At 43.7% G+C, this 18905-nt stretch overlaps 1 protein-coding gene across 1 annotated transcript in view; it reads right to left on the reverse strand.

Annotated features, from left to right (window-relative positions):
* FGF2 (fibroblast growth factor 2) overlaps positions 1-16013 on the reverse strand; it is a 56178-nt gene extending 40165 nt beyond the window's left edge. Inside the window, exon 1 of the mRNA XM_068989890.1 lies at positions 15836-16013. Within this exon, the coding sequence (XP_068845991.1) occupies positions 15836-16013 (178 nt within the window). The remainder of the gene's footprint in view (positions 1-15835) is intronic.
* Between the last annotated feature and the right edge of the window lie 2892 nt (positions 16014-18905).

The following is an 18905-nucleotide window of genomic DNA, read 5'->3' on the forward strand; positions in this document are numbered from 1 at the left end:
CTGGACTACTGCAGTAATTCCCTAAGGCTCCTCCCTACTCTCAGCCTTATACCCTAAGTCTTTCCCATGCCGGTCTGAGTGATTTTACAGAAGCCCAAACCTGATACTCTTACTCTCCTGATTAAAATCTTTCACTGACTTCCCACTGCCTTGAGGAGCAAGACCGAATTGTTAGTATGGCTTACAAAGCTCACCAGAATCCAGGCTCTTCCACATATCAGGACAAAACTGTAATTCAGAAAGATTCGTGCACCCCTATGGTCATAGCAGCACTATTTACAATAGCCAAGAGATAGAAGCAACATAAATGCCCACTGTCAGATGAATGAATAAAGAAGATATAATTTATACAGATACATATATATATACACACACACACACACACACACACACACAGACATAAAATGGAATATTATTCAGCCACAAAAAATGAAATAATGCCATTTGCAGCTACATGGATGGATCCAGAGATCATCAGACTAAGTGAAGTGAGAAAAAGACAAACACCATGTGACATCTCTCATATCAGGAATCTAAAACAAGACAGAAGTGAACTTAGCAATGAAACAGACTCACAGACACACAGAACAGACATGTGGTCGCCAAGAGGAAGGGAGTGCAGGGAAGCTTGGATTGGGAGTTTGAGACCAGCAGATGCAAACTATTATATATAGAATGGATAAAAGCAGCAGCAGCACATAGCACAGGGAACTACACCCAATATTTTTTAATAACTTATCAGGGAAAATAATCTGAAAACAAATAGATACATGAATGTATAACTGAATCACTTTGCTGTTCACCAGAAACTAATACAACACTGTAAATCAACTATACTTCAATTAAAAAAAAAAAAAAAAAACAAAGACTCTGGGCCCTTTCCTATGTGGCGGGCCTCACCTCTTGCCCTAAGCCTACACCCCAGCCATGGCAACATATCTGCAGTCCCCAAAGCACACCAAAGCTGGTGCTGCTCCTTGTTCTTCACGCCCTTCTTTGCTTTCTAAGAACAAAACACGTATGTAATAACCAAATGAATTCTCCTGCTGCATGGGGAGATTAGCCACATCACTGATAAAAGTGGTGGGGCTAATCTAGCAAAAATTTGTTTAGAATAAGTCAGAATAAAGTTTCTAACTTTGTTTAGAGTATGAACCTAAAGCATCTTTTTCTGGTGGTGATTAGAGAGTCAGCTGCCTGGCAAACATCTACTTGCCTCCCGACACCCAGTGGAGCAGTCACTCCTGTCTGAAGCCTTTTTCTGACTTTGCCGTGAGAATCACTATCCTCCTTGACATGATCTCACCCGTCCCCCAGGACACAGCACAAGCAAAACAGCTGTAACATTTCGGTGTCAATGCTGACTTACATCTTTCTCATCCTGTCAGACAACACACAGCTTAAGGAGCACAAGCCTACCTTTTTTTTTTTTTTAATCAAAGTATAACTGATGTACAATATTGTGTTAGTTTCAAGTGTTAGATGCCTATCTTATTTGACTTTTAATCTCCAGCAGCCAATGTTATATAGGTCTATATAGTAGACTTTTTGTGGTTAAAATAACAAATCAATAAAATTTTTTATTGAGGTATGTAACTTATCTGGCCCCAAATAATATTTAAGATGAGATACAAAGATACTGACAATATACCAAGACACACACACACACACTTAAAAAATGGTTTTTAAATAAGGCAAATAGGAAATAAGGGTTAAAAATTTGTGAAGCCAGGATTGAGAATATCATACTTGCTAGAAGCGGACCACATATTTGGCTTTCTAGAAGCCAGCAGCAATAACAAGTTTCCCAGAGTCCATAAGGTTAAAATAAACCGGCTGCCAAGGAGAAGCATGAACTAGTCCCAACAGTTACCACAGAGAAACTTCCCTCAGGAGACCTCAGAGTGGAGACTATGTAATGAGATCAACAGCAGCTTGAAATATTTCTTAGAATTAACACAGACACCAGTTTCTCAGAGATGTTACTCCTAAGAATCGTTCCCCATAAACTACAGACTCAACACATTCAAATCAGCTCTTCCTGACAGCTGGGTTAGTCAGAAGATACACCTTAGTTATCAGCAGCAGTGTCCTTGATATATTTTGGGCCATGGACAACTTTTTGAGAATCTGATAAAATGCTGTGTATTCTCCCCTCAGAAACAACACCTTGATACAGTATTTTATATATATTTTCAAGGGATTATAGAAAACCTGGAGCTTGTTCATGGACTGTCCACGTTAAAATACCCAACCTGGATGGAAGAGGTACTGTATCTCTTTGAGTGAGGCTGAATTATAAAGAACCACATACATTAACTGTCAGCCATGGTGAGCATTAGGCTTCTTCCAGAAAACAGAGGTACCTAGTAGGAACACCCTCTCACTGTTGGAGGTGAGGGCATGGGCAAGGCCAAGAGTCTCCAGAATCCTATACACAAAAGCTCTACAGTTCAACATCATTCAGTTCAGTCGCTCAGTCGTGTCGGACTCTTTGCAACCCCATGAATCGCAGCACGCCAGGCCTCCCTGTCCATCACCATCTCCCGGAGTTCACTAAGACTCACGTCCATCAAGTCCATGATACCATCCAGCCATCTCATCCTCGGTCGTCCCCTTCTCCTCCTGCCCCCAATCCCTCCCAGCATCACAGTCTTTTCCAATGAGTCAACTCTTCGCATGAGGTGGCCAAAGTATTGGAGCTTCAGCTTTAGCATCATTCCTTCCAAAGAAATCCCAGGGTTGATCTCCTTCAGAATGGACTGGTTGGATCTCTTGCAGTCCAAGGGACTCTCAGGAGTCTTCTCCAACACCACAGTTCAAAAGCATCAATTCTTTGGCGCTCAGCCTTCTTCACAGTCCAACTCTCACATCCACACATGACTACTGGAAAAACCATAGCCTTGACTAGACGGACCTTAGTTGGCAAAGTAATGTCTCTGCTTTTGAATATACTGTCTAGGTTGGTCATCACTTTTCTTCCAAGGAGTAAGCGTCTTTTAATTTCATGGCTGCAGTCACCATCTGCAGTGATTTTGGAGCCCAGAAAATAAAGTCCAACACTGTTTCTACTGTTTCCCCATCTATTTCAACATCATTAAGTATAGCCAAAAATAACTTAAGTCTGGAAAATATTCAACAGAGGTGTAACCAAACAGGTATCTCAACTGGTGTTTTTTTTCCCTAATCTCATTAAAACACTTGAAGACTATCTACTTCTGGAGTAACGTAGCTTCCTGCAATGCCTTTCAAGAAAAATTCGTTGAGCTGCAAAACATAATGTAAATCACTAAAAATTCTCCTGCTGTACGAGGATGTGAGTGATACTGCCAATAGCTGGGTGGAGGGTCTAGCAAAAAGCTTTGAATTAAAATGAGAATCTAAAGCTTCACTTCAGAGTGGTAATTAGAAAACAGACTCAGCTGTCTATTAAGAATACTTTCAGATCAGGATAATAAATCCATATCACCAATTTTATTTATCTTTAATTCTTTACCTTTGGGAGGGAGAGCATACTTCCAGTTCATTAACGGTGATACAGTCCTTGAGTCCTGGCCTTACAAGCCCAAATATGAAAAAACTCTACTCTCCCAAAGAAAATGTACCTTTGCAGAAGGTGGTTATGAGAAATTGGCCAGATATTCCACCAAAATAGCATGTGAAGCCTACGTATACTGCCGCTCTCCCACTATATACGACCCTATTTCCTGTTTCCTATGTTATCTTCCTTTCTCAGTATTCTCAAGTCTCTCGGACTTTTTTCAAGGACCTACATCAGGCTTACTAGCTATCTAGAGTTTCCAGAAAATACCTGTATCCCACTTTCTGATATATAAGACAATCACTCATCTGCTGTTAACTTCCTATTCTCTGTAATTCTCATAGACTTTCAACAGTGCCCACATCTGTAAGCAATGTGTGAACCAGGGGACTAGACTGTTCTGAGTCCATAAAGTTTTTCTAAAGAAAGGGATAACAAGATCAGAGCTGCTCTCTGGAAAGATACTCTGCCAAGGAACAATATCCAGTTGACGCACTGGTGTTGTGGGCTGAACTGTACCCCCACCCCAAATTCATACACTGAAGCCCGAAGCCCCAGTACCTCAGAAAATGACTATTTGGAGATGGGGCCTCTAAAGAGGGATTAAGTTAAAACGGGGCTGTTATAGAGTGGGCCCTAACCAAATCTGGACGGTGTCCTTACAACAAGAAGAGATCGGGATGTGTGCACAGAGGGGTGATCATGTGTAAGGTGGCTGCTGCAAGTCCAGAAAAGGCCTCAGAAAGACCAGACGTGCAGACAGCTGTATCTTGGACTTCTAGTCTACAGAACTATGAGAAAATCAATTTCCGTTGTTTGAGCCACTCAGTCCATGGTATTCTGTTATGGCAGCCCCAGCAAACTGATTCAGATGGGATCAAGTAGAAGGTAGCTGCACCAGTCAGGGACTGAAGGAAAGCGCCTGTGGCAACAATGCAGAGACCCCGGAAGGCATGAGGGACGCAGCCCACTGAGAGACCCCGGAGGGCGTGAGAGACACAGCCGGACTGAGAGACCCCGGAGGGCGTGAGGGACACAGCCGGACTGAGACCACAGAGCCTGAGACAAGGATGTGAAGACGGGGGAGATGAAGAGTAGAAATGTACTCTGCGAGATGGGCTGGTTGGCAAGAAATTTACAAAGTTAAATATATTTTATATTTTAAAATACAGGGGGTCAAAAAAGGGGGACAAGTGATTTCAAGGAAAGAGGAGTTTCATTATAAACACATGTCTAGATGTGTCTGGCTAAGTGCTTTCTTTGTATCTCTTTGTCTACCTTGGTCTTTATTTTCTCAATCAGACACTCAAACAATTGTTGACTGACAATCTCACTTGGGGAAGAAGATTAACATTAACATAAAATAGGCCCAGGTCCATCTGCTTTTTTTTCCTTTTACTTTTTTTTTTTTCCACCTTACACTATGTCCTTAAATAGTAAGCCTATCTCAAATTTCCTTGAAAGGGCCTAACTTTTTAAACATCCTTTTAATCATTCTCTTTGTATTTTCTGCATGCCTTAGCTTATTCTGCATCTTTACAGACTCTATCTTTGAGGTTTGTCCCATTCTTATATAGTATTTATCCTTAATTATGTCCTACTCTTTTAATTTTTAAATATGCCATTTAAAAATCTTTGAGTTCTTTAGAAAGCAATCCCTAAAATATTAAAGAATTGTTTCATATTAATTCAGGACAAATATTTTCTAAATAAAAAAGGATGCAATAAAGGGGTAGAAGAAAAGATGACAGAGACTAACTTTGCTGAGCACAGTAAAGGCTCTGGGAAGAGTTTAAACTATTTTTAAAAATCACTATTTCTGTTCAAATTTATGCTATACTGTCCATCTGAAATTCTGGCCATGAACTGTATTCTAAACACTAACAAATCTGGAAGACACAATTAATTACTTACAGTCACAAAGAGATCATGGTTTGAAAAGCCAATAGCAAAACCTCTATCCCTATCTGTAAAATGAAAATAATACTTGTTTCATAAGACTATAACAAGATTAAACATACTGTTCATAAAGCTGGCACACAGCATGTTCTCAGGAATTTCATCCATCCATTCAAAAAACATTTAGTAAATAACAAGGTCCCAGGTGAAGTTCTTTGGTGAAGGCCAAACAATGGGCCCTTCCTCTTTAAAGGCGCAGGGACATGGCCAAGTTGCCATGGAACCTGCTTCGGTGTCTGGCTCAGGCTGGACAGATCCCATCAACACGTCATGGTTTTAATACCTTTCTTCCAAAGTAATCTGTGCCTTACTTTTCCCACCTTGTAACAACTGAAGGTATTGCTGTAACTATTTTTTAATCCAACACGTTGTATTAAATGTAATATATGTCTTCTTCATATACTACTGTCCTCTACTAAACCAGTTAGAAAAATTAGCTTCCCAATTTTATTTGTATATCCCCATTACTAAATTGTTGAGTTTAATGGATAAATATAAGAGTTCTAAAGTTCTAAAACTCAAGAAACACACTCAAACTAGAATAGTTTACTTTTCATATGATTGTTTTGACAAATGCTCTGCCTCAACGAAAACAAAGAAATAAGGTAAATCAATCTTACATTTAAACATTAAAGGTTAAATCTGACTCAGAGAGAGACTGTCCGTATTTCTAATTCTAATAAGATGAAAAGTAACAAAAGGAGACCGGCCATGCAAAATGCAGCATTATGTTATTTATCCCAGAATCAGAATTTTCAAGAGGAAAGGGACCTTCTTCTCTCAAGTTTCCATACAAGTAGTCACCTCCTCCTCCACACACAAACACACACGCAATTGTCAAATAAGCCAAAGCTAGAAATAGCTATGAAGATAAAGGTCAAATTACATAAGAGAATTTTTTAAAAGAAACATAACCAATAGGAAAAAATGACAATATATAAAGACATATAGCAGGTATCAAAATATATGCATTATTACTGTTCAAGTGTTATGTTTCAAAAAGTAATTTTTTTAATAGAGGTATTATTTGACTCTGTTACTGTCTTCCATTTCCTATTTATGTTATGACCATCTATAAATCTATGAATTGTTTTCTATTTGCAAAATGATTCAGCTAGAAAGCAGAATGAGACTGGTCATTCAACAGTCTCTCCCACCCACCCTTGCAGACATCACATCACAAAGACTATGACTCACTTTGTCATACAGTTTCTATCCTTTCAAGAGTTTTAAGATTGTTGTGATGAATACTGGCTCATAAATCTGAATATTAGGATGAAATTATTTGTGCCATTTCCTCACAGCCAAAAGGGATATTAACAATGGTACCAGACAGTTCTTAATCCTAATTTATAAAATGATTCACAGCTTTTAGAAAGAAAGAGACAGAGGGAAAGAAAGGGATTTAAGGATTAAATATCTGACTCAAGTATGAACTCTCAGATCTATGGTTTTTAATTAGATCACAGCTAGTTCTGAAATTGGCTAGAGATGTTGACATGTTCTTCATTAGCTGAAAAGAAAAACTTCCACAATAAAAATTAATCCTAATGAAATGACTGTGTTTTAGCTTTATTGCTTCCTTTGAATAATGTGAAAGGTGGCCACAGAAGGAACCACAGTGATGCTACGTTCAACTTATCTGCTCTGCACACTTCATGCTGAAGTGTATATGCTTATTTATCTAAAGTTCTAGCTCATCCAACAATACACATCGAACCTCTTCATGGGCCTCAGCGCGGTCATTCATTTGAGTCGAGGGAATTCTGGAGTGCCTAAAGTCAGTCTCAGTCCTCAGAGCAGAAAAGAGAGCCAAGGACTACTGCGTAATGTTTAAATTGTTCAAAATCCTTGCCACCTAGAAAGTTCCAGTAAAACTGAGGGACAGGAGGTTAAAACACATCAAGCTATTAGAGAAAATTTTTAGACAGCATGCAGGAGAGGACAGATGGGTACAGGGCCATGTGAAAGCCATAGAGTCTGACGCAAAGCCTAGGACTGGGGTCAGGAAAGAGGACTTAACTGCACTTCAGCTCAGGGAAACGGCCTGATTCAAGGCTAAGAGGAGAAGAAGGATGTCAGAAGGCCGTCAGAGAGGAAGTCAGAAGACTTGGCTCATCTGTTGGGTACACACTGAACTTAACACACATTCTTTGAGTGGACAGAGTTCACAGTCCCAGTGCAAGAGACAGACATGTAAACAATTACAAGAAAAACTGTTAAGTCTACAATACATCCCAACTGCTATGGGGAAAGAAAGCACAGACAGAAACAATTAAGTCTCCCTGGGAAGGTAGGGGAAAGTTTCACAAAGGAAAAGACCACTGAGCTGGCTCATAAAAGATCTTTTCAGGGAAAAGTTAGAGTGGAAGCAGGGTGTGAGAGAAGAATTGGTATGATAAAGAAGGATTTTCCAACAACAAGGATCACAAGTGGAAAACCCAACTGTAATAGTGATGGTTGTGCCAGATTGGAGACAATCACGAAGGCAGGGAGCGCTGGCAGCATCAGGGGAGTGTGGATAGTAAACAGCTGAAGTAACACTGAGAAGGTAGGCCATATTTCAGAGGGAAAGTCAGGAAGGTCTGTTCATAGGTAAGAAAAGGACAAAGGAAACCAAGAGACAGGGCGAAGAAAAGTCACTGAGGCAGGGATGAATCCCAGGTGTTTAGTTTTGGAGACTAGAAGAAGAATTTCATTTCAGGCAGAAATTCAGTAGGAAGGGTGCCAGGTGGAGAAAATGATGCTATGTTCTGTTTTCTGTGGGATGAACTGAGGCTGTGGCAGTACATCCGTCCTTTAGGCAGCAGGATCACGATACTAACACAGAGACAGAAAATCAGAGAGATTTGAAATGATCTGTGCCGAAGGATCACAAGTATTCAGAAGGACGGAAAGAGAGGCAAAAACAGAGCCTTGGGGGATATAACAGCAAAAGACCGAAGATAGGAGGGACCAGAGGAAAAGACGGTTGGAAGGGTGAGAGGAAACCGGGTTAATGTGCCAAGGAATTCTGGTGAAGACAGAGGCAGACAATGGCGTCAAGTGGCAGAAGGAGGGTGACAAACTGGATAAGTCCATGTGACTGAACTGGAAGACTGCCGGGGCCCAGAATGATTTAAGTAGAATACCAGAAGCACAATCCAGAGTTAGAAAGAGAAAAGGAGATGAAGTAGAAGAGAGTACAGGATTCTAGGATACTGGTCACAGAAGAATGAATGAACAATGCCCAGCATACCTGAGGAATTTTACATCACACAGTACATGGTAAATATCTTAGACGCTTTTTAAAGAAAACAATTCATAATGAGAGCTTTAAACTAATTATCCTGAGCAATGATTCATCTTTTTATAGACTACACCAAAAATGCTAATAGCCAGCTTTTTAATATTTCAATATAATTACATTTTTCCAAATATAATTTTGTCACATATAACTATCTTCATTAAAAGGCTGACTAAGTGCCTAATTGTATATGTTACTATACCAAGAGAACTGTAAACCTTGACCAGGCTTTGAATAGCATGTGGCCCATGAGTAGTTATCCACATAGAATGTTTTCATCAGCAGCTCACTTTTAGTGAGAATTCCCAGAGTAAAAGGTACAAGTCTTTTATGATGTTTATTTATATGGAGAAGTCATGGTCCCTACCTTAAGATGCCAAATTTTCTCAAAGTGCATAAATCATGAACAGAGAAAATAACCCACTCACAGAATGTAGCCAGATCATTACTACACTACACAAATTTCCTTTAAAAAGCAAAACAAAACAAACAGGAAAAAAAAAAAAAACCTTCCCTCCCCACCCTCTGCAATATCCTAAAAAATCTGTGAACTTTACACTTTAGAATTCTATGGGATAATTTAATTTAGAGGGTAACTTAATTTGAGGAAGTAAGTAACCCTTTGAAAATACAAATGCCCGCGACTTCTCTGGTTTTCCAGTGACTAAGCCTCTGCACTCCCAACGGAGGGGCCTGGGTTCGATCCTGTTCAGGGAACTAGACCCCACTTGTGGCAACTAAGAGTTCACATGCAGCAACTAAGATCCAGAGAAGCCAAATAAATAATTTTTTAAAAGAAAATCCAAATGCAAACACACACACACATTACTGATTACTGTAAGTGAATGAGTAAGTATTAAGGATATACCAGTCAACTCAAAAGTCACCCTATGCAGGAAGAGTGACAGGGAACAACTGGGAGGAGACATACATTAAAACCTGAGTATCGGCTATCTGTTGCCTCTAGGCCCTCCAAATTTCTTCAAACTAAAAATATCCCACAGGAATTGAGAATGGGACTAATCCAGTTTCTAAGAACTATGTGGTATATGGCTCAACGGGTGAGGTTTCCTGGGAGTTGCCATTTTTCCTTTATTCCCTGCCTAAATTCCTACGGCCATAAATAACCTAGCTTAGAGAGAGAAAGCAATAGCTACCCCCTAACAATGGATGCCGGAGAAGGCAACGGCACCCCACTCCAGTACTCTTGCCTGGAAAATCCCATGGATAGGAGCCTGGTAGGCTGCAGGCCATCGGGTCTCGAAGAGTCGGACACGACTGAGTGACTTCACTTTCACTTTTCACTTTCATGCATTGGAGAAGGAAATGGCAACCCACTCCAGTGTTCTTGCCTGAAGAATCCCCAGGGACGGGGGAGCCTGGTGGGCTGCCGTCTATGGGGTCACACAGAGTCCGACACGACTGAAGCGACTTAGCAGCAGCAGCAGTGGATGCAATAAGGGAACACTGAAAATCCTGGTGCCACAACTGCATTTCCCATTGCTGTGGTGGTGGCAGTTTAGTCACTAAATCATGTCGCACTCTTGCAACCCCACGCACTGTAACCCACCAGGCTCCTCTGCCCACGGGATTCTCCAAGCAAGAATACTGCAGTAGGTAGTCATTCCTTCTCCAAAGGATCTTCCCGATCTAGGGGTCAAACCCAGGTCTCTTGCATTGCAGGCAGATTCTTTACCCCCGAGCCACCAGTGACACAATGAAAATTCCACAATGGTAATTGTTACTTGAGTTATTTTGTCAACAGCCAAACACTTGACAACATACAAGTTAAGCATAAGACCAGATCCCTGGTTTCAGAGTGCAGAAAATGACAAGCTCAAAAACAAAATAGAACCAAGAATACTTGTTTGGAGAGGATACGGTAATGAGGTTAAGGTTCAAGTCCAAATGTGCTGACTTGTCTTGTTCCAATTCCCAGTAATAGAGTGGTTACCCCAGGCCAGTCTCGCACAGATGTTTGTTACAAGACAAAGGGGCCCAAGCAGGGGGTTTCGAAAAACAAGTAAAGGCAATGGCATGTGAGTAGTTACCTCCCTGTTCCACAGGCATCTTTTGGCCAGAAAATAACAATTCTAATAATGCGAGACCTTACACTGCCTTTTTTCAATATTGCTGACGGTAATTTCTGAGAATCAATATGGAGATGAACAGTCAATTTTATAATTATAATGTATTGAGGATGACTCTTGTTTTGTCTATAACGTTTTTTCAAATTACACCTAAAAATCTCAGCTATCCATTTAAAACATCATAAATCTGAACATAATACTCAGAATCCACTTCTCATACCTGTGTCAAAATCTAATTATGGAATGGCCACTTTATAAACACAAAGAAAGCCCTCAGGGCATGTCACAGGATATTGCCAGTTCTAGGCTGAAGTCACTTGGCACCAAACTCATTTTAAAAGGCTCCTAAGGTGTGGTAATATCCATGACTCATGAATTGTCCTTTCATTGCTGAACCAATTACACGATTTCCACAATTAAATGAGCTATTGGGTTCTTACTTCATTTGTTTACTGCGCACAAATGGCATTAGAGTAAACAGTATGCTTATTAAAGTAAATTGGTGGGATCCACTTGCCAGATATTACCCAAAAAAGTGTATGTGTGTGGAGGAGGGAGAATCTGGTGTCATCAATCAAAAGTTCCATTGACATAAAGGAAGAGAAGAAAAGGTGGCTTTCTTCATTACTCCAGGGGTACAACCAGAGGCAACCTGTGAACTCATAATAACTCCCCAGAGCAACTGACTATGTCAATATTTTGAAGTGGAAGAAGCCTAAAAAGCCAGAACAGCAGGGATAGTCCGCAAGGGGGCAGGTGGGCAAGAATCGGCAGGTAAACTCAGGCAATCAGTTCCGCCTTTGGACCTCAATCTCCTCTTCTACAAAATGAGGCTGGTGAACAGTTTGTTTTTAATGACGGGGCTGCATGGAATATGTGCGGTGGCACAGAGGGTGGGAGTCAGACGGGATCCCAACCTTGCTCCACTTGGGGGTGGGCAGGTCCCTCAGCCTTTTCAAGGCTCAGTGTCTTCTGGAGGCCAGAAGCCGGAGGAGTGTGGCAAGCAGGCTGTCCCAGGAGAAGACCCAAAGGTGGCTCCAGCACTTCTAACTACCTTCATTTTTTCCAAAATAAAAGCATCTGGAATAAATTTAATGCTAAAATGTACACAAGCAGTACACTTTGCCCTTACTATACTCCACCACATGTTGAACGTGCGGCCTGGGATAAAATGTGCTCTCTTCTGAATGTTTTCACATGGTTCAGTACTTCAGAGCATATATTTCCGTTACACATCCCCATGGGCAAGTGGGAGGGGCCTGGCCAAACATCCGGGACACCAAAGGGAAGGTGGATGTGCGGCACCCATACTGGCCCTGTCTTTTTATCTTGCTTTTACCAACACACTCGTGTCAAATACAGGTTATTTCAGGACTGTGAGAAAAGTGCAGGAAAGTGGGCCTTTTGATGTGAAAACAATTCAAGAGAGAACCTGGGGAGAAACGCAGGTGATCTCCAGCAAAACTGGGAAGCTGGAAACGCTGGCGGTGTCACTGGCCCGCGCTTCCTGCAGCTGTCCGCCCGGCCCCACACCACCCTGCCCTGTGTCCCTTCAGAACCTAACCATGTCCCCTGCCCCTGACCAGCGCCCCACATTCATGCCACCGACTTCACAGCCTCCCCACTTAACTGCAGTCCTGCTGGTCAGCTTTGGGGGAAGAAATCGTGCACACACAATTTAATTCACATGAAATGTTAAAACCAGGTAACTGCTCCACTCGTCCTTCCAGAGGCACCCTCCGTCCCGTATCCATGAGGACCCAGGTCCAGGGTTTCCCGCAGGCTCCTGCACCCGCCGAGGCTCAAGTCCCTCATGGAAATGGTGTAGGGCTGTCGGCCGTCGTCACCACAGATGGAGACTGTGGATTCTGAGAGCACACTGCGTTTGCATTTTAGAAACATCTGGACAGAGAGTTATGCCAAAGGAATAAATCTCCAGTGATGGATTTTGGGTGTATGGACAAACCAGTTTGAGGGAGGGGGCCTTGGGTTTTCCAATGTTTCAAATATGTCTAGATATCTGAACCTTAATTCGGTGGGAAGCTGTAGCAAGCATTAACAGCTTTTATTTCTCCACGTTTGCTGATCAGTTTTGCTCCTTTAGGGGAATGGAGGGGATATGGTTAAGAGGATACTGGTATGGCATTGTTTCTCCTATATATTTCCTAACAGTCTCCTCCTGGTTTTGTCAACTATTAGTACACCTTTGATATGTCAGGGAAAAAACAAAACACTGTCCTTAATTAAACATATTGTTCAGGTTGGCCTATACAAAAGTCATTTAAATTGATCATTTTCAGGTTTGTATTCTTGTCAGTCTATCACCTGGTACAAGGTGATTGTTAAAAATCAGTACTCATCACTCTGGATGAGTACTCTTCTCTCTACCTTTGAAGGTCTTTAGCTAGTTATCAGGTTGGCAGGGTTTCTCAGCCTTAATACTATTAAAGTTTATGGTCAGAACATTTTTTATTTTTTTGCTGAGCGATTAGGGAGGCATCCTGTGCACTGTAACATCCCTGGCCTCTACTTAGCAAATGACAGTAGCATCCTTCCAGGCATGACAAGTGGAAACATCTCCAGGCATTGCCAAATGTCCCCTGGAGAGTATCATTCCTATTTCAGACCATTAAGTTAAAATAAGAATACAATAAAATAAGTTAAAATAAGAATACAGTAATGATGGCCCAGCCCAAAACTGGGAATAAAAAGTTAAGTCAAGTTGCTCAGTTGTATCCGACTCTTTGCAACCCTGTGGACTGTAGCCTACCAGGCTCCTCCGTCCATGGGATTCTCCAGGCAATAGTACTGGAGTGGGTTGCCATTTCCTTCTCCACGAGATCTTCCTGACCCAGGGACCGAACCCAGGTCTCCCGCATTGGAGGCAGACACTTTAACCTCTGAGGGTGGTAATGTAATATGCAATTCAGAATTATCCTTACTAACTCCCATACATGCCTGCATGCTCAGTCACTCAGTCATGTCTGATTTTCTGCCACCCCGTGGACTATGCCTGCCAGGATCCTCTGCTCATGGGATTTCCTAGACGAGAATACTGGAGTTGGTTGCCATTCCCTTTTCCAGGGGATCTACCCAATCCAGGGATCGAACCAGTATCTCCTGCATCTCCTGTATTGGCAGGCGGGTTCCTTACCACTGCGCCACCTGGAAAGCCCAGCCCCTATCCAGTTTTGTTTTAAAGGAAATAGGGCATTAAGAGAGTCAAAGAAAATACCTGCAACTCATAAAATGTCTGGAAGAAAATGTACTAAAGGAAGCCCCAGTATAAACCTAATCTGGGGGAAGAGTTCTGTCTTCTCGTCAAAGAACATACTACTTTTTGTGCTACTAGAAAAGAGCGAAACTAACTGGGACATGTGCACCTCGTCCAGGCAGACAAGCACAGAATAAACCCCACGCAGAAAGATAATTTTTTGAAACCTAAATAGTTACCAAAACAGAGAAAGAGCACTAACCAATATACTGGGCTACAAGCATCTTTTCAGTTTTACTGGATAATGTAAGTGGTTGAGAAAATTGTTTAATTATGGCAGGCCTGAAAAAAGTTACAGACCTGAATCCTTTGCTTGTTGCTATTTTGAAATCAATAAAGACAAACTCTTATGAAGGGACATTTCCCATTACTGAATTTGTCAGCTAGGTTTGGCTGCAGAGTTGTCTCCTCTTCCTAACTCTCAGCCCAGAGTGACAGTGTGCAAAGTTCCTTCAGTGTCCAACTCTTTGGGACCCTAGGGACGGTAGCCCACTAGGTTCCTCTGTCCCCGGGGAGTCTCCAGGCAAGAATACTAGAGTGGGGTGCCATTTCCTTCTCCAGGGGAACTTCCCAACACAGGGATCCAACCCATACCTCTTACATCCCCAGCACTGGCAGGTGGGTTCTCCACCAGTATCACCTGGAAAGCCCCAAAGGAGGCAGTATTAGCATCACAAGGTAAAGAAGGCCTCTTGCGGGTTTTACGGGAAAAAAAAGAAAAAGAGGATCAAGTTTTCCACCTGAAAACCATGTAAGGGAGGACTGGCAGAACAAACAGCTTTCAAAACATGCTTTACCTACACTTACAGGATGACAGTTAAAAAATACCTGATCTCTTTCTCACTTCAAACTCATCTATTTTTATCAGCCTATTTTATACCTCTTTCCTTCCTCTTTCTCTAGACCAGCGGGTTCTCAAACAGTGCTCCCAGGTCAGCATCACCTGGGAACTAGTTAGAAATGCAAATGAGGCCCCACTCCAGACCTAAGCGATCTGAAACTCTGGGAGATGGTTCAGCCATGAATCACACAACAAACACACTTTGCAGGTGATTCTTATGCACTCTTAGTTTGACAACTAACGCCTCAGACCAATCATTTCTATTACCACAGATATATTATTATTATTACAGAAAATGCAACTGTAGACTAGTAAATTGAGTCCTCTGCGCACTTCAAACTCTTATTTGATCCTCAAACCTGATGCAAAGTATCTTTCCAACAAGGATCTTTTAATTGGGCTGCGGTCCCTCCTGGCTTTGCCCCGGAGACAACGGGCATCCCATAGAAGCGGTCGGAACTTCAGGCTCGGGGCGCGGGCGGCACCTCGCTGAGCCGCTCACCTCTGCTCAGCCGCCGGGCACCCCCGACGCGACAGGTTGTCTGCGCCCAGGGAGCCGCCCGCAAAGCCCGGGCACCGGGGCTCGGGGCCCAGGGGACTGGGTTAGCTGAGCAGCCGGCACACTCCAAAGCTTGGAGGAGCGTCTACCGCCACCGCAGCTCGGGGCAGGACGGGGCGAGTGGTGAGCCCGAAACCGCCGAGGGCCGAGCCGAGAGAAACCACAAGTCCCACTGGGGTCACAGTGAAGAGGAAGAAGGAGCGCGGAGGCTGGAAGGCAGGGGCGGGGGAGAGAACCGCAGGGGATGAAGACGGCACCGGCGAGGGAGACCTGGGGAGCACTCACTGTGAGGGTCGCTCTTCTCGCGGACCCCGTCCACTCGGCCGTCGGGGTGGATGCGCAGGAAGAAGCCCCCGTTCTTGCAGTACAGCCGCTTGGGGTCCTTGAAGTGGCCGGGCGGGAAAGCGCCGCTGCCGCCGTCCTCCGGCAGGGCTGGCAGCGTGGTGATGCTCCCGGCGGCCATGGCCCCACCAAGGCCCTGGCGGGGTCCCCGAGCCCCTGGAGCCGCGCGGGGAGCCGCCGCGCCCCGGCCCCGGCCGCCGACGCGCTCCGGGGCGCGGCCCCGGCCCCGGCCCCCCAGCCTCCCTCCCCGCGGCACGCGGCCGCGCCCGCGAGCCCCCAGCCTCGAGCTGTTCGGCCGCTTCCCTCTCCGCCTGCCCTAGAGCGCGGGGAGCCCGGCGGTCCGGGATCGGGGGGTGAGGGCTGGATGCCTCTGCGGCCGCCGCTCTCGGGAGGGCCGCCTCCCTAAGCCGCAGCACCCGGGATCCGCTCGCCACCGCGGGCACCGCGTCCGCCGGTCTGCTACCCGCCGGGCCGCGGCGTCACATCTAATACGTCTCCACCCCCGACGCCCACGACCCCCCACGCCCCCCGCCCGCCTCCCTTCCGGCGCACCGCCCCCTACTCGCTCCGGGTTTTCTGGGGCGGGTGTCTGGGTCGGGCGCTGGGGCCTCAGGACGCAAGCGCGCGACATCCGTGCCCCGGGAGCCCGAGGGGGAGAGCCAGGGCCGGGGGAGGTGCGGGGACGCGGCGGGAGGCTCTGGCCCAGGCCTCCGCCGCTCTAGGGGCTCAGCCCCGCCGGTTCCCCAGAAGTCGCCCCAGCCCAGCTCCGCGCAGCCCAAACCACGTTTCGACTTTCTCCACATTGCGGAGCTTTCGCTGAGCAACCAGCCGTGACTCAACTTTTCAAAGTTTAAATGCAATTTTCTCCCCGAGTCTTTTTCTCTGCCAGCGTCTCAAAGCGTAGGAACTATTTCCACCCCGAAGAAGTGGAGGAATTGGAAGTCAGGGAGGATTGTGTGTCAGAATAGGTTTTGAACGTCTTAATTATCCAAAGACGAGGGGCACGCAAACTGTTAACAGGGAAGGCGGAGGCTGAAGTATTTTACTAACAGCAGTGGGGAGAGAGGCCAGAGAAAGGGTTGAGTTGCAGAGAGGAAAAGGTTTTTCTCTGACTAACCTGATAGTCAACGTGCAAAGATGAAAATAGCCCTCAAATCCTTATCGCGACTGCAGCATGTTAATGTCTTGTTCTAGCTAAACTGTTAGGCACTTCTTGGAGGAAGGGTAGTTTATTGAAAATCCCAAACTACAAAATTGAGGTTAATTACACTTTATTTTTCAGTAGAATATAACAGGCACTACAGATTAGCAAAATACTCATCTTTAGAACTTCATATGCTACTGTGTGCAAAGCATTCCTGTAAGTGCAGTGGGAGATGCCCGATCAAACGGGGTCTTCTGGCACAGTGAAGATGATACAAGGGGACCAAGAGTAACACAAATACTAGTAACAGTAGAACACGTCAAGGCGATAGAAAAGTAAAGTTTCAGGAGATATCAGACAAGGAGTAACTCAGCTTGAGGATAGGCAGGAGTAAGGGAAAGCTTCTTGGAAGAAGTGAGAATACAGAAGTTCCTCTATTTAAGGACTTGTTTGCTTTCAAAAGATTATCCATGGGTGCATTTGTTCGTAAGGCTCTGAGATGGGTTTAACTCTAGACACATTTCTAGGATGTTAAATAGGAGTACGATTCTTTGGAGCTTTAAGAACCACGGAATACTCTTCCCTGGGCTGATGGATGTTCTCGGACATCTCCCTCAAAAATGAACAGGTTTTGGCTGCATTTAAAATCTCCTAAGACAAACAGCTCCCTTGCAGATATCTCTGTGGGAATCCTCAGGGATGCTTAAAGTTACTGCAGCATGAATTGAGGTGCCACTTACTCTGAAATCAAGTTAGACTTGAACAAGCTTTGAAATCCATGCACAGAAACCTGAGTATTCGAAGCACACAGGGATAAAAGCTAAGTCAAACCATTTATTTCACAGTAGTATTCAGAAATTTGGGGAAGAGTTACAAGCAGTTAAGTAACGCGTATGCTTGGAGAAAGCAATAGCAACCCACTCCAGTACTCTTACCTGGAGAATCCCATGGATGGAGGAGCCTGGGTAGGCTGCAGTCCATGGGGTCTCTAAGAGTCGGACACGACTCTTAGTGACTTCACTTTCACTTTTCACTTTCATGCATTGGAGAAGGAAATGGCAACCCACTCCAGTGTTCTTGCCTGGAGAATCCCAGGGACAGGGGAGCCTGGTGGGCTGCCATCTAGGGGGTCACACAGAGTCCGACACGACTGAAGTGACTTAGCAGCAGCAACAGCAGTGTGTATGCTAATGGACCACAGGTCCTGTGGAACTTCATCTCATGTACAATAACTTCTTGTTTCCTAGATCCTTGCAAAACCAGGAGAGCCGATACCACTGGAAATGGATAAGCCAGCTCAGGGAATCTAGGTCTCTAAGTCAAATAGCATTAATTCCAAGAAGACATCCTTAAGAAAGTTCTTATGTTCCTAACCAGACTCTTCTCAACACACACTTGTAGATACACAAAGACAGATACAATATTCTTAGATGCAATCAATTTGCTCTCAGTTGAACCATGAGCAATTTACTTATACTCTCATTTTACCCAACTCTAAGGATGAATATAAAAGTAATTTTGAAGAAAAACTAGAACCAACAGAATTCTATAAGATGATGGATACAAAACCCATTATTTTTTTTTTTTAAATTAGGTTCCAGAATTTCCTTCTCAACACCAAGGTAAATTACTTTGGAATTAATAAGAATTGTTCAAAATCTAAATGATGAAAAGTACAAAGACTTAATGAGAACTTAAAAAATACTTAAGTGTTCCGAGATGGAAACATACAGTAAAATAACAATGTCAAATTAAACAATATTAGTTTAAAAATTTGGCACCATTTTAAAACTAAATAACAATATTGTGAAATTCATTTGGACAAAAAAATGTATAAGAACAGCACACTATTAAAAAATTAACATAGAT

Source organism: Capricornis sumatraensis, chromosome 17 (assembly GCF_032405125.1).
Source record: "Capricornis sumatraensis isolate serow.1 chromosome 17, serow.2, whole genome shotgun sequence".
NCBI lineage: Eukaryota > Metazoa > Chordata > Mammalia > Artiodactyla > Bovidae > Capricornis > Capricornis sumatraensis.